General features: G+C 36.1%; 1 protein-coding gene across 2 annotated transcripts in view; it reads right to left on the bottom strand.

Annotated features, from left to right (window-relative positions):
* Positions 1-3,111: 3,111 nt before the first annotated feature.
* AHR (aryl hydrocarbon receptor) overlaps positions 3,112-16,843 on the bottom strand; it is a 64,738-nt gene continuing 51,006 nt past the window's right edge. The window contains exons 7-11 of one of the 2 annotated variants that reach the window (XM_082045725.1): positions 16,485-16,687; positions 14,686-14,795; positions 13,036-13,177; positions 10,949-12,227; positions 3,112-6,942 (exon numbers count right to left, since the gene is read on the bottom strand). In XM_082045725.1, coding sequence (XP_081901851.1) covers positions 6,787-6,942; positions 10,949-12,227; positions 13,036-13,177; positions 14,686-14,795; positions 16,485-16,687 — 1,890 coding nt within the window. In that variant the 3' untranslated portion in view covers positions 3,112-6,786. Of the gene's footprint in view, positions 6,943-10,943; positions 12,228-13,035; positions 13,178-14,685; positions 14,796-16,484; positions 16,688-16,843 lie in introns of both variants that reach the window. The other variant, XM_082045726.1, reaches the window with a different exon arrangement.

Raw genomic sequence — 16,843 nt, forward strand, 5'->3', positions numbered from 1 at the left:
CCAAATTGTATCATTAGAGAGCAACTGTCCTGCTGACTTAAAAGCCCTTTGAACTTCCACAAGTTTGAAGTCACAGCTGAATCAGTAATACCTGTCTCATTTTCATCTTATAGCAAGAAACATTTTAAATGCTCATTTTAGATGTTTGCAAAACAAGGAGGGAATGAAACCAACTTGATGAATGTGACTTCACACAGCTATATATGAGGCAAAAAGCATGACTTTAGAAGCACGATAATGAGGCTTATCTACAATCTTCTAACAAAATTCTGCTAATTAACAATAATATTCTTGTTCTGAAGTTCCTATAATTGTTGTTTTACCTAGCAATATTAAAAGTGCAGTATAAAGTTAGCAAAACTTTTCTTTGCCTGAGAATTTCCTTTTATTTATTTTATTAAGTCCTATTGACAGACTGAAAATAGACTTAGGCCATAAAGCTAAATACACAGAAGTTTCTGTGCTCATTGTAAGACTAGGTCTGAAGTTTAGCGCAGATTCTTCTTTATATTGAATGAGGTGTCACAGGCTCTTATTACCTTTTCAAGGTTTGATTAGACGCCAATGTAATTAAACCATCATTTGGCACACGATCATGTGCTTTCATGATCACAGGCTGCTCTGCGTGCATGCATGTGCATGTTACACAGCAACGCTACCACCACCCACCATGGGCTCACAAATGCTACACCACTTTGTGCAGTAATTTTAGGGACTTCTGCAAGCAAAAGCCTGTTCTATTTTTTATAATGATTGGCACTACTATGAAGCCCTGACCAGCTCTTGGAGTTGTATTTAAAACTCTACTGGTAGAAAGTAATTCTCCTCTTCACTACAGTTCCATTTATAACTTGAAAAAACAATTTGCAGCTTTTGTAAAGATAGGTCTCAGAGAAGCTCATGATTGTAATGATTATGAGAACTTGGAAAACATGTGCTTTAAAAAACATATATGGTAGCATGGACAGCTAAAATCAAAGGGAATAACCTCTCTGATAAGACCATCTGTAGCATATTTTGGAGATCCTCCATCTACTGCAGATGTAAAATCAAGTAGGAAGGTCAGGCCAGGTTTGATTTTGGATTTTCGCCTTTAAACCTCCATCCAGAACTGATGACTCTTCTCCCCTCAGGAGAATGAAACAGATGCTGGTGAAGAGCAGTGTAAGTTCCCTAACTGGTGGGCCACAGAGGTGCACCCAGTACCTCCTACTGAAGAGTCCAGTTGTCTTAAGTGTGTGTCCTAGCTCTTAGACTAAAGGATACATCCCTTGCAGTCTCACTCTGTTATTCATGAACTGTTTGTTCCAAGTGGAACAGTTTAAGAGAAGAGTTTGTTTCATTTCAGGATATCCAGTGAACTGCTTGAGACACTTGATTTCATTCACATCCAAACTCCAAAGAAGGTAGAACATGGAGCTAACTTGTGTGTTTTGCTTACCCATTAGTTCATTTGGACAGAAGATTTTCTGTCTGCTTTCTGTTGGACAAATTTGTTCTGTGTGTTCTGAAACCACTTACTGGTTTGGGTCTCACAGCGATGCAGGAAACACCTGGTGTGCAACTTCTCGAGGGCTTGGTAGCCAAGTAGCTCAGCATTTCCAGGATCTGAGTGGTTATGGGAGAATGAAGATGCTTGGTAGTTGAGTAGAGACTCTGAAGATTTAAATTTTGCTCTTTAAAAACTATGGATGACAATTCAGAAACTATAAAAGAATATAAATAGCCTCAGACATTTTCTAAGTATATTAAGGATGAAACCATCCTTTCTCTTTCTGCAGTTCCCTCTCAAAACTAACTCAATAGTTTATAATTTAGCTCTTATTTTTATTAGGAAGGAGTAAAGCTCCTCTGGCTCATACCACCTACCAACAGATGCCCACTATTCCATGTTGAGGAAAGTCTTCATATCCAGTCAGCAAAATGCAGAAAATTTGATCAATTTTTTTTCTCTTTTCCCTTGTCATTCTGTAAATAGAGGAGGAATTGTTACATTGAATATTATTATGCAGTATGAAGGATTAGAATCTGATGAAGTGATTAATTTCGGAATACTGCTTATACTATTATTTGCAGCCAGGCTGGATTCAAGAGAAGAGAAGAGCCTGTTGGCTTCAGCATAAATTATAAAAACTACTTTAACTTTAGTGTTGAGGAGCCTCTCCCTTTCCCAAAGCCTGGCTACTTTGGAAACAAAACCGTATATAGCTTTGTCTAATGCTAATAACATCGCCTGCTGGACCTTTACTAGAAAGGTTGGGTTTTAAAGAAGCAGCCTCATTATCCCATGGACTGAACACATCTTCAATTTCACATCTTTGGTTGAATCTTTTAAAATTATGCACTTAGCTGCTGAGGCCTTACTGTTATGGTCCTTTTTGTCAGGAAGATCAGCTTCAAGAGGTAAGAGGATTTATAAAATATAGGTTCACCACAAAAATCAATGCACCAGCACTTACTTGAGAGGAATAATGGATGTTTTCGTGGACACCTGGGTCAGATCCCCTGGTAAACAAAGAATATTGTTCACTGGAGGTAACAGAAATGAAAGGGGGAAAAGTGAACAGTGGCCCATGCTAGAAATCACTAAAAGTTCAGATCATGGAGAGCATACAATGGCTGGAATTTAATTCCTAGTTTTAGATGTCAGCTTGTATTCTAGATGTCTAAAGCTGTTTGGGTCTAGTGTTGACTTATTTAGCACTAGAAGTGTCAGCTTGCAGGGAAGGATGCATAGGCAGAGGGGGAATGGAGGAAGCTAATTTTTCAACTTAATAAATGGACAGAATAAAAATGTTCAAAGTGGAATCAGGCTCTTATTCTCAATAGTAACTTTAATCTAACTTAATAAACCAGTTCTCAGGTGAACAAAATCACCTGAAAATAAAACAGTTCTCAGTTTAAGTGCATGAGTGGGAAATGTGGTTCCTCACTAGCAAAATGCATCTCCAAAAGAGCTATTTGGGAAAGCCTCCTTCTGACAGTGTTGGGTACCACCATGGTTGTTAACTGTCATGTTGAATTAGAAGTGGAATTCCATAAATCAAAGAAAATGGCTTAGTCTAAAAGAAAGTATTTTCCCTCCTTCAAACAAAACTGGACAGTGAGGTCTTACTTTTCTGGGTACAGGTCGATACATGGCTTGAAGGTATTCTTTTAACAAATGCAACAGACTATAAATAGGATGCCCTATGTTGTTTGTATTATTGCCTGAATATTTCTAGATGTTACTTAATAGATTTGCAGCCTTGTTGAATGACTCTCGTACCTTAGCTTGTCTTTTTCTGCTATGCAAGAAAAGGAACCAAGAGGATCTATTATACATACAGAGTTCATGACCTAGTGCTGAGTCTGGATAAGACGTGTGTCTTAATACATTACAAGACAATAGCGTAGTTGAAACCAATTAATTTCTTGTCCATCAATGTCATTAAACCAAAGAACTATTGTAAGTTTGGTAAACTGCACAGGGGATTACAGTGAAACATTGGATGTAGCAGTACAACTGATTTTAAAAGATTATCATGCAAAACCAATACAGCACACAGGAATCAGTAATCAGAAATAAACTAAAAGAACTGCTTTCTTAACTTAAAATCACTATTTATGAAATAGCAACAAACAGTAAATAGGTTACCAATGGCCAGCTACAAATCTCAAAACAGAAAATGCTTATTTTTAGCAGCATCTATGCAGAAATCTATTCCTGCCTCAGTATTGTTGAACTGTGAATTTACTGTCACTAAGCAATGAATACAGAAGCCTTCCAACTGCTAATTGGGGCTTACTATTTACAAGGTTTATAAATAAACGCGGTTTCATGCCAGTATAAAATACTAATTCCACGGACAAACACACACAATTTTTCACCGTTCTACATTATATACATTGTATTTGCATCTAATATTTAGGGAAGTGCAAAGTCCACAGTGACGTAAATAACAATAGTTTTGTAAACTATCAGATGACGAGCTCTCAAAAAATATTAATAACTATATGATAATGTATCTTTTTGTATACTGCTGAAATAAAACATTTTTGCAGTAAAAGAATATACATTTTAGCTACATTCAAGTGATTATTTTATTACCATATATTATATCTTACAAACTTTACTGGAGATGAGCAAGAGCGCTACAAAACCATACCTGAACACAAGAGGTGTATTGCATGGTATGTACAGGCATAGCAAAGGAGAGATAAGAACTGGAAAGAAAAACAAGCTAAGAAAACTTGTACAAAAATGGATAGTAATACTGACTAACACTGGATTATAATCTTACTTATAACAGACCTGAAGGGCTAATAGCGATCCAATTTAGAAACATCTGTGCACTGTAGGTACAGTTTGGTGCAGATCAAGAATGCACTAATACAGTCAATGTTGTACACGTAAGATAATGCACAAAATACGCTGATATGCATATAAACAACTAACTTGTTTACAGTAAGTAGGGCAGTACAACCGTAGCACTGCATCCTTGGCACTTAGTGATAGGACAACACGTATTTGGTTTAACTAAATTCATAAACAGGATATATACTGGATTGTAAGATGTAAAACATACATTATCCCTTTGAACCTTCTAGTTTTACAGCATTTTTCTGTTTTTCAAGTTCAAATGCAAATATGATACACACTAGCTGGATATGGAAGACGTTTCAGATATTGGCTTAAAACAAGACTTCAATTAAAAGACAGAATCACAAATTAATTCAAATGAAACTAATTAAACCTGTTACTGATGTCTTGTGGTGAAAACAAAATCTGAAAAGTTAACAAAAAAAAAAAGCAACATTTTAATACAACCCACAATGTCTTTATGGGCTTTTCCTGAATTGTACTTTATTCCTTAATGTCCCTTTCATATCTGTTGATTTCACTTAAAAGAACTGTCGAAGTTATTAATCTGAAAAGCTTTAACTGAATTAAAAGTTTGGCCTAGCATATCATATCACACAGAATAGAAGAAAATACTATCTTCTTGAAAGAAAGGATGTTTCAGCAATGAAAGGATTTCAGTTTTAAGTGATTGTCCTTGTATTAAATAATATTAACAACCATCTGGAGGAAGCCAATTTACTTTTGCCTGTTTTAAACAAACTGGCTAAATTGCCATTTTATATTATATATAACAAATGTAATAAAATTGTTCTGAACATATAATGATGTAACACTTTAAAATTAACTTGTTTAAAATATTTTACAAAGACATTTTATTATATATGAACTATACAACACACAAGAGTATGAAATATTTTGAACATATACACATTTCTGTATTTTTCATGTAGATTATTATTTTGCACCAAACATTGGTGTCTGCAATTCTAACAATCCTCTCAGATAAAAACAAAACCAAACCGCAGAATGTTTTTGTGCATGTGGTGGTTTTTTGTTTGTTTGTTTCTTTGTTTTTGTTTAGTTTCCTCTTCCGGAAAATAAAACCTATTACAAGGAGAATTCCTCTAATGACTGTTTTCTTTCCCCATTTTCATATTTTGCACAAGGCTTTTCAAATGGATCAACACACATAAAAAGAATAACTTCTCTGTACTTTGCAGTGCAATTTGCTAGGGATAAACTTTAAACCACAACTGACCCTTCCCCCACTATGAACATTGAAAACTGCAGTCAAAGTAAATGCTAATACCAACTGCTATTGAGACTCCTTTCCCCCTTATTTAAAATGTAATCCTTTTCAATATTCATTTTAATGAAAGTACTTGCATAGAGCAGCCTTGTATTATTTCTAAAGAACATTATGACCATTTTAACACAAGATAAGGCACAGGTTTTTTAACATTAATAATCAAAAACAAATCCTGAGGATCTGCTCCTTTCCCTCAGCAAAATCTGCTTTTTTAATATACCCTGTTTTACCTGAAGAAAGCAGAAAACCAGCATAGAATAAACCAAAACTCTAAAACTGAACTAGATACAGAACATTAATAACTCCTGATAATAGTGTAACAAATCCACAGATAAAGAATTAAGTCATACTTTAAACAAATTGTCTTCGGGGGAACAAAAAAGTTACAGCCAGTAGCACTGTAGATGTTAGATAAAAGTTCACATAATATGGATGACATTTATATAGTGAGTTTTGCTAAAATAAGCTTCCATCAGAAACAAGGTAGCTAAATTGTGAGGCACTTAAGGTTGACAAGAAAAGGAGGAATGCAAGGGACCTGTTTCATAGAAAACCTGAAGTTGCATATCATATCCTTGTATTAAGCTTTCTATTAAAGTGCTAGAAATGGAGACTTAAAACAAAAGGATTTAAATATAAAATAAGTGATTAAAGAGCTTAGTATGCATTAAAATTAAGTGCTTTTGATTCTCATTAATTCAGAGCTTTTTACTAGATTTTTAAAAAATAAAGCCTGGAAATAATCCACGTGTGAAATCATCTTCCTTGTGCCATTGATGCTATTTGTAAAGTGCCCAATTATTTTCTAAATAACAAAACCATTTGCCTTATCTTATGTTGTATAGCATGACATAGTCTGTAGTACATATGTAATCCATACTGCAATGACAGAGTCAATCTGATGGAAAACAGCACACACACACACAAGTTTAGTCAGAAGTTTTAGTTCCACCTGTCACTCAAAAAGCCAGGTCTTGGATTACATATCCACCAGTATATAGTGCAACCAACCTCATATTCTCAAAATGTAATTTAGCTGTTAAAGTCCAATGCTCAAAGACAGTCTTAGCAAGCTTTTCCTCAGAGCAGCCTGACGCCCAGACAAAATCACAGATGGAGCTCTAGATCTGAATCACATAAATCCACTAGACGCCAAATCTGAGAAGGATCTGGGTTCTGTTGGATGATGAAGAGGCTGAAGATGTGTAGCAGTCTGTGCATTACTGATCACATCTAACTGAGAGGGATATGCTTCATTTACGTTTCCTCCATTGAAACCGTTTTGGAACTGGGAGGAAAAAAGATAATATAAATGGTTAGTATGTGAAAACAATTTATTTGTAAGTTAAAAAAAATCCTCCTAAAGAAACAGATTGGAAGAAATTGTCTTCAAATATAATAAATAGCTTTAAAACTTTTCTTTTTTTAAATGATGAATGATGAGAAGTTAATTTGCATTAAAGCAGGGTCTGAATCAATGTTGAAACTTCCTCATGTTGAAGCCAGTGGGAGTGCTATTTCTGGCTAAGTAAAGAAACATCGCTATTATCTGAGGCATAATATAGTTTCCATTTGTAGAAAGCACAGTCTGACTGAGCACTCCTGATTTCCACATCCAGATGTTGCATTTTAAAAGCAACCTATTTACATATTTTCATGTCTGCAATGCGATCCAGAATTTACAGCTCTTCCAGGAATGCACATGCAGTTCCACTCGTAAGCTGAAGAATCCTGCAATCAGTCCACAGGCCAAGCTGTCACAGGGTGGGCTTTTTTAACAAACAGTCTTCATATTGACAATGCCAAGTACGAGCAATGAATGGCTTTCATCAGTCTCAACATAACTGTTCATAGGATTATTTTAACCATCTGATGTAATGCTTCCTGTCATGCTATGGAAAAGTCACTTTATCTACAAAATACTCCATTCGGTCATGCAAAGAAAATAAAACAATTTTAAACATTTCCATCATCTCTTTGGGAGTAGCTTATGTCATAAATACTCACCCATTCAAAGTTTGTCCTAGAAAATATGTATTATACATTCATTCATCTATCAAAATACACTGGGTTTTGGAAACTTTTTTTTTCCTTCTATGCAAACATTGAAACTTGACTAATTGTGCATGGTTCTGCTAAGTTTTTAACAAGACTACAGCCATGTGAGTCATGCTTTTAATCAAAGTTGCCATACTTTCAAAGACAACTACAACAACATAAGCTAGGATTACTTCTGACAGAAGCAGATAATTTCAGTATTCTCCCTGAACAAGAAGAGCAAGCTCATTAAAATTTCTAAGAAAGTTCCCAACACACAATCTAGTAAGTAGCAATGTCTCTCCCAATCGACTTTAAACAAGCAATCAAATTACTTGAGGCCTTTCTGCTCTTCTCCATCACTGAAAGTGTTTTTAGACTGCATTGGTTATGGTCCTACTGCAATTACAAGTTAGACAGAAGATCAAGGCAGATGACCACAACAGACCCTTCTGGCTTTCTAATCCCCGTGTCTATTCACACAAAAATCAATGGGAGTTAGAAGGCTGAGGAAAGGATAGCAATCATGGCTTGTGTAGCAACATCTGCCCTCTCTCCAGCCTCCAGCCCCAGACAGGGATGTCCTTGTGCTAAATCCAGCCACAAAGACTGCCCTGCTTTGGTTTGGCTGCATGAACATAGGCTCAGACAGTAGTATCCTATCTAATTAGTTACATCCTTACTAGAGTTAGCAATTAGCAATAAAATCCAACCTTGAGTTTATTGTCATAAGCAGTGATACACTCTCCCTATTTATAATAAGGAAATGCCTATTATTTGCCATCATAGCTTTGGTACAGGTGATATTTTACAAGATTACTTCAAGTGCAGCAGATATATTGCTGACTTACTAGTTCCAATGGGTTTATGTATTTTAAAGTTCTTATTTCCTCTGATACAAAGCCAAATATAATCTCTGCAATATGAGCATATATAAATATTGGGTTATCTTTCTCTGGAGCAATGACATTTCTACGTAAAAAAAAAAAAAGTTTCTACATCAAAACATTTCTCAACATAACAACTTTGGTTTATAGAGCCTCACTTTGCTGTCAATCTATGAAAACGTTAATTGGTAGACGTGACTAGAGGTCAAAACTGAGTGTAGTCTGACAGAAGAGATGTTGGTTTGTTTCATGTGAACACTATATAGCAATATGGGCTGCAAAAGTCAATGCTATTTGGCTCACAAACAAGCAGTCTCTTCCCACCCCCACTGCACCCAGTTGGCATACATCGTTTTGGATCCACAAGGACTTGGAAATAGCTACTGGCTATCTATGATCACTCTTTTACAAAAGGCATTCGGGGAACTATCCTTCCTTATCTCATCAAGAAGCGTGCTCCTCTTTTAAGCTCATTTGGACAAATGTTCAGCAGATCTCTCCAGAGGTAAGCAGGAGCCAACATGCATAAGGGTAACATCAATTCCAGACCAAGCTTCCGCTTAACCAAATGCAGTCCAGATCCACACAGCATCAGTACACCATGGCAAGAAGGGCTGAATTTGCCTCTCGATGACTTAAGGATAACTTTTCACAAAGTAGCCTTTGTTCATTTCTTATGACAAACAAGCTAAAGGCAATATTTTTATTGCAGCACAGTGTTCTAGTAAATATCAAGCAATAGACTTATTAATTCATTGCATTCAGAGATGCTGTCTTAGTCATTAGAATTTCACAAGTAGATAAGAAGTGACCAAGAAAATAACAGAAAAGGGGCATAACAAAAATCACTAAGGCAGCATAACTACAAAATCTACAAAATAAATGTATTTGAAACCAATAAGTAAAAAGAAAGGGAATTGCTTATGTGCTAGCTTTTCAAAACTGATGTACCACACCAGCATAGGTTTTGTGAGAAGAACAATTTTATACTGCTATAGGGACGAACTTGGATGACCCAGGAACTGTTTTGCAAACCTGTTATGAAGTACTATGAAGGACCCATAACACTGACCATAGCCAAGCCAGGCAACACGCAGCCAAGCACTGTGCACGCTTGCACACTGCAGTTCGCCAAAGTCACTTTGTGCTACTTCAGCCCGTGGGCACTCAGGCAGAAGCTATTTATCTTGCTGAACTGGGCTATATATATTTTAGCTAAAGTTCTGTAATTCCGCAATTATATTTTTTCCATTAGTGAAATAGTTTTAAAAATGACATGTTTTGTACTTGTATTAAGCATACCGAAAAATGGGGTATGTTCTACTTGCATTCCTCACCTCTGTCTTGTGTAGTTTAAATGCCAATTAATACTTTAATTCTGTAAATGCTTATGCATGTGCATAAGCATTTGTAGGATCAGTACTTTAGAGCACTGAGGTAAAAGAAAAATAAAAAGAATTGCAGCTCTGTACTCAAGCAGCATTATCAGAAATAAATGTTACAACTTAAACTATTTCAGCAGAGGTTATTCAAAATCAGGAACTGCTGCAGTACTTGAACTGTTTTATTTCTAAGTTAATTTTACCTATGAAGAACTGTGCTTAAAACTGTAGCCTGTGCTACAGCCAGGCTTCTCTCTTCTACGGTTTTTATTGTGCATTCTCCTTAAAACAATGTGAAAAAGGTTCACCTTATCTACTATTAATAATTTTTTTTCCTGCTCTTTTGTCTTCGGCAGACAATTTAGACACCAGCTTGAAAAGCAAGCTGTCTTTCTCTTATGGTAATATATAAAAATGCTTTTGAAAGTATCATCATGCGTAAAAATGCAATAGTTCATAAGATTTCATGCTATTTATGTGATATTATAATCTGACACTTTAAGTAATCCTAAAATCATTGATGAATCTGAGTATCCAGAGAACACTAACACTTTAAAAAGAGGATATTCTTCTGAATCCTTATGACATATGCCATGAAAATGAACATGCTAGACGATACTACTGACATCATTCCACACCTCTAAAAAAAGGTATATAAGCAAATTCCAAGCTTCTGACCGATATCCTTCTCCTTTGCTCCTACTGGGAAAATGACTGGTAGGTACAGCAGAATAGTTTCAGTTACTCATTCTTGCTTTATTAATACCAAAGAGAGCTATGAGGATGTGGATACGTTTACACAAAAACTCAACCAAATGCAGCTCTCTTTATTCTAACGAACAAAGAAAAAAAGGACATTCACACACTGCTAACCCATCAGTTCCAAACTCAGTGGTTCAATTATGACAAACTCTGCATCCCCGTAGCCATCCAAAACAATAAAAACATGGTTTAAAATGCAACAATACAACAATGCTGTTTACCTTACCTTGTTCAACAAGGTTTGTTGACTTGCTATCATAGGATCATACTGCATTTGATCCATGCAGCTGGGCTGTGCTTCTTGCACGCACTGATACATAGAAACAGCACCCGCATAGCATGTTTGAGGAGTTAACATAACCGACTCAGAGTTCATCTCACAGTCATGATTTTCAGGGACTTGGTGCAAACAACTGAGAAAATCCTCCAAGTTGGAAGGAGCAGAGTAGGTTGATCTGTCAAAACCTGCTACAGGGAAATCCATTTGAGCAAAATTAGAAAGCTGGGACACCATTGGTGTGGGTTGCTTGTAAGGAAGAAACTCTTGCCTACATGCATAAGGGGAAGTGTTTACTTCTGATTTGTAGGAGAACTCTGAGGTAGTGCCATGCCCGCCAGGGAATACGTATTGCTGGGGCTGCTGCTGCGAGCAGCTAAGAGGCATGCTGGTGCCAGAGCTCCAGTTTGTGAACATGCCATTGACCTGCATGTGTTTCATCTTTTGACAGAGCTGCTGCTGCTGCTGCTGTTGCTGCTGCTGTTGCTGTTCCACGAGGTGTTTCTGGTGCTGATGAAGTTGATGTGGATCCAACTCTTGCTGTACCAAGCAACCTTCATTCTGGACCAGGGGCTGCTGCTGGTTACAGCCTGAATATAAGAAGTCAGATTTATTTAAGGAATCCTGAACATAAGTCAGGATTTCATCAGTTATGTCAATGTCCCCAATATCATCCATACCAGACAATTCAGTTTTAAAAAACTCCTCATCCTGTTGAATACATTTTAGATCTTCAAAGTCAATGCCCAGATTTTTCATGATGCTGTACAAATCACTGGTTTTGTTATCTTGAAAGAGTGCTGCACTGTCTTCAGGAAGCGGAATAGCACTGTCCTGAGAACACTGCACCAGCTCCTGTTTGAGAACGTTGTGATTTCCAGCAGGCAGGAGATTACCTGTCCAGCCGCTGCTACCACCACCACCCAGTTCATCCCTGCTGTCTGCAAAGAAATTCCGCTCAAAGGAAAGTTTCTGTGATGCTGGAGGGCAGAGGTATACAGACTCGTCTTGCCTCAACATGGCACCTAGGAGGGAGTTTGGATCCACAGAGTCATTGTGTAGCGTTGCTTTGGTTCCTTTTCCCATTGTGCTTTTATTCTTCATCTGAGAGGGATCCATAAGGCTCGACACAGGGAAAGACACCTCATACAACACAGCCTCCCCAGTGGCAAACATGAAGGGCAACTTCATGTTACGCTTCCGTAGATGTTCTGCCCCTTCTTCATCTCTGAAAATAAACCAGATACATAGCATAATACTAAAGGATGAAACGGTTTCTGCAATATTTTGTTTCCCTGGAATTAATATGAAAAAAACCCCAACTATTCCATTTGTAGGCATTTTTCAAATTCCTAGCTATTCCAGCTCAACTTGGCTGAGTTAAACCAAGAGGCAGATTATGAAGTAAGGAGCTTATGACCGTAATACCACCTTACATATTACATTTGTAATTAAATCTAGATAGCATACACCATTTTCTGTGCATTAAGAGCTAAAATGAAAATAAGTGGGCTTTGTTCCATGCATTATGTTTTTCTTGCCACAGCAAATAAATGAATACTTCAATAATGAAGTACCTCTTTTTCTCCATTTTACAGACTCTTTAGCAGAAATTACTTAATCTGTATAATAATGCTGAATTCCATATTATGTAGCATTTGGTTCAGCACAATAAAGGACTTAATTTCTTTATGTTATCTGTTGTTTCTTCTGCACAACTGCAGTTGGATTTCTTATTTTTTGCTAACATGAATAATGAATTAAAAAGAGGTTGGGTGGAATAACTTGGTGCTTATACCACTGCTCTTAATTTTATAGGAAATCAAAATGTCAACAGTTTTACACGTAAAGGACTATGCCACGTAAGTACTGAAATATCAAAATTCTTTTCAATGTTTGTTAGCAAATTGAAAGAGGTTTTCTTTTTGGAGTTCAGGATTTAAAGGGGGCTTATTTAAAGAATTCCTTTCTGACTATAGACAAGGTCGAAAGTTTTTGGTTTTTGAAGTATACTGCTTTATGCAACGATGACTTACGTAAGAGGTCTTTGCGTGGCAATGATGTAATCTGGTCTTCCATTTTTGTAGACAAGACGTGCATTTGCCTGTAACCAGGCCCATCGATTTTCTTTGGTTAGAAGCCTAAATACAGTCATTCCACTCTCACCTGTCTTCATCACTAGAATAAAAGAGTAAGCATACCATTTACTGTCCAGTGAGTAAAAATAGGAAAAATCTTGCATGTCATGAAAATAATCCCATTTGTAAAGCAATTTTATAAATCTCACGTCCTCAGCCACTCATTTCTGTGTGGCACTAATGTATTCCTAGTGAAACAGGATGATCAATCAATTTAAGATGTCTGCTTTAATTTGCTGGCAAAATAAAAGCCAAAGCTCCAAGCAATTTTAAGATATCCACTACAGATTTGCAACATTCTATATGGATCTTCAACCATTATTTCTGCAACAATGGAAATTAATAAATACTAGAACATGTAAATGACAAAAGCCTAAGGCTCTTTTACATCTGAAAAGTGACTGTTACTTAAAAAATTAGAAAGCACATTAGCTCTGAATCCAATTCTTCCACAGTCTCACTGGCTAATACAGAGGTACTTCAAAATCAACTAGTTTTCACCCCCACTATCACTTCACTAGCAATGCTTGTTAAACAAAATGCATTTTCATTGTACATTACTGAAAACACTGCATTACTAGACAGAAAAATTAAATTAAAAAAAAATTAGGAAAGCTTAAGAAACCTAACAAAAATAATCTTTGCTAAAAGACTTGTTTTTTTATCTTGACATCAGAAATGGGACAAAACCAGTTTTAAGACTAAGTTCCAAACCAAATTTCACCCATTCTATTCTAAAAGTATTTTCCTTTTTTATTCCTTACCAAACAAACAAAACCACTGATAGGCGACAGTGATTGTGCTATACCTGAAACAGAATATTTCTTTAATATAGGTTGAGATCTAACCTACCACGGGGGGTTATTTAACTGTCCCTAAGCGGACAAAAGAAAAAACAGTTTTTCAAGAGCAGTCAGCAGAAAATAAGTGCCAAAATATCATGAAGGTGTTCTTCTAACTTCCAAAGACAAACACTACAGCTAACAAAAAAATTAAAATCGTCCACTAAGTAGTTATATATCAGATAGCTGATAGTTATTTCCGTAGCTTTAAGTGTTATGCTTCTCTTCTTAAGTTGTTACTTAAACCAAATCAAGGTGCCAAGAATTAAAACCGGAAATGTGTAGGATACTAACATGCTAAATCAGAGCTTAATTTCTGTTAAATATCTTACACTGATATCAAAAGAAATTGCTTTATTTAATTTCCTATATTTGAAATATTCCCTTTACCCAAAGGAAGTTGTTTAAATAGCAGAAGTTGGGTTGAGTAGAGAAAGAAATGAGAAGAGTAAGATTTGACAGAAATAGGAATATATAACCTAAAAAGGTCTAGACAGGAATATTAAATTTTCTTCATCCAGCCTAAGTTCCTCTATGTATGGAAAGATCCCATGAAATGGTGTTCTTTTTGTTAATGGCCACCTTTTTTATTTAAAAAAAAAAAAAAAAAAAAAAAAAAAAAAGAGTATTTCACAGTATTTTTTTTTTCAGTTTTCTTATAATCCATGCTTTGACTTTACAGTCTTTCCAAGGGAAAAAAGCTTACTTCGGACATGATTTTCAGCACAATAAAGCATATCAGCTGCATGAATGAACTGGTATCCTGTTCCTCTCATACACAGCTCTGCTTCAGTGTATCCCAGGACAATCTTTCCTCTGGAAGGTAAAAACAAAGAATTGCAACACTGCTGATGAATCAACTCACAGAACAAATGCCAAGCAAGTTAATTATGGCTAGAATATTTCAGACGTCAATGCTAACTATATTTTGTTGCAATATCAATTGTACGCTATAGCCTGACACAAAGTTAATAAATCAAAGCTTTTACTAGTTCCCCCAAGTTGCCTTCACTGACTAGGAACAGGTTCATAAAATTATTAGATGGTTAAAACAAAAGTATGTCTACAGTTCAGCTGGACTCTGAATTCCATACTTTTGAACATACCCACTTATAGCAGGCAGCTCTCGTCTGTTGCAATGAAAGATGCTGTTTGCCTAGCCCTGTTTCACCGCATTTAGCTATAGAAGCTCACATGTAAAATTCAGTAGGGGCTTAACTTTAGTTATCTAGAACTTCTTCCCCAAAATAGTATTTTCAGTAGCTTAAACTTGAAAGCAGGGCATATCTCAGAACTACATCACTTTTGCTGTTGAGTCATTTGGGACACCTGTGTTTACATTTAAGCTTTCTTAGAAACACCTCAGAGGAGTACAGGCAATAGAGTCAAGTTCGACCCTGGAAGCTAACATTAGAGTACTTTACTAGAGGTCAGGTAGATAAAGAACTTAACGCATTTGTGTAAGCACTATGAGATATGTGACAGAATGAAGCAGTCAAAAAAGAGACTGAAAAAAGATGTGGACCAAAGAAATGGAGATCCAAAGATGAGGGGTGGAGGGAGGAGGAAAAAGTAGAGATGGGGAACAAGATACGCAAAAGTGTAAAATGTGACAAAAACTGAAGGCTTCAAGTGAAGAACAATGAAAAAAATCACAATGAGGAAAAAAGCCTGCATTAACATTCTGTTAACTTTTACTTAAATCAAAATATTTTGCTGTGAACTGATGGATCAGTAGGTAGAGCACTAAGTAATTTGACTCTACATTATTCTGTAAGCAGACATGGAAATCCATGAGAGATTCTACTGAAAATTAGTCTGAAAGCTTTAAGCACTATCAGTCAAAAATAGGATGGAGTAGAGAAGGAAACAAGTAGGTCCAAAGCTTTTGATTTAATAAAGAAGCATCTTTACGGGCTTCTTGCCATGTTGATGCATAGTTATGTTATGTCAATATAGGAATGCAATAGTGTTTCCAGTTTATACAGGAAAAATAATAGTTTGGAAATAGGTAAAAGTTCTACTATAAAAAAGGACCTCATTTGTTTATTTTGAAGTAAATAACATTTTGATTATATATACTTGAACTGAAGGAGAAAATAAGCATGTAGAACAAAATGAAACACTTGTTCTATCAGTTCAGAAAACAAACTCCAAGCAGATTTAAACACTGAACTTTTCTTCTTCCCTAATTCATTAGTATTCCGTCTTCTGGAACTTCTGTTTTGTGTGATTCTGGCGGTTTTTGTTTGGTTGGTTTTGTTTTTAATGATTGAGAGTCAGAAAGCAATATGCTCTGTCAAGGAAGTATTAATAATAAATACATTGACAATTATGACAATTCCATTTCTCTTTCCTTACTAGCAGGGCTGAAGAGAAAAATCGTAACAGTTTCTACATGATCATCAGCATTGATTGAAACAGTAACCAGCTTTATTTCTCGAAGTCATACTTGAAACCTATCTCAACAGTAAATGAGCATTACATGAAAGAATTTACACCTACTTTGCATCACAGCCAGTAGGTGTGAAATCCAGTTTGTGTTTAGTTCTGAAGATGAAGTTTTTGGTTCGTATCTCAAGGATAGATGGTGGCTGCAAGGGAGTTGCTACGGCAAACAGAGCGAGCTGAGGAGACAAAGCAGTACCATCCTTCCCTTTCTTGTTTTGTCCATGGAGAAACTTTAATCGTCCTTGAAAATTCATAGCCTTAGGATGAAGAAAAAAGTAACCGGTTTATGTTGGAAGTATTTAAGAGTCAGATACTTCTGTGAGGATGTAAAACATTTTTTAAACTTTAAGACCCATCAGACTCAAGTTTTGTACCATGGCATACACAGAAGTTAGCTAATAAGTACAGAACAC

The sequence above is a fragment of the Streptopelia decaocto genome, assembly GCF_964273445.1.
Source record: "Streptopelia decaocto genome assembly, chromosome: 2".
Taxonomy (NCBI): domain Eukaryota; kingdom Metazoa; phylum Chordata; class Aves; order Columbiformes; family Columbidae; genus Streptopelia; species Streptopelia decaocto.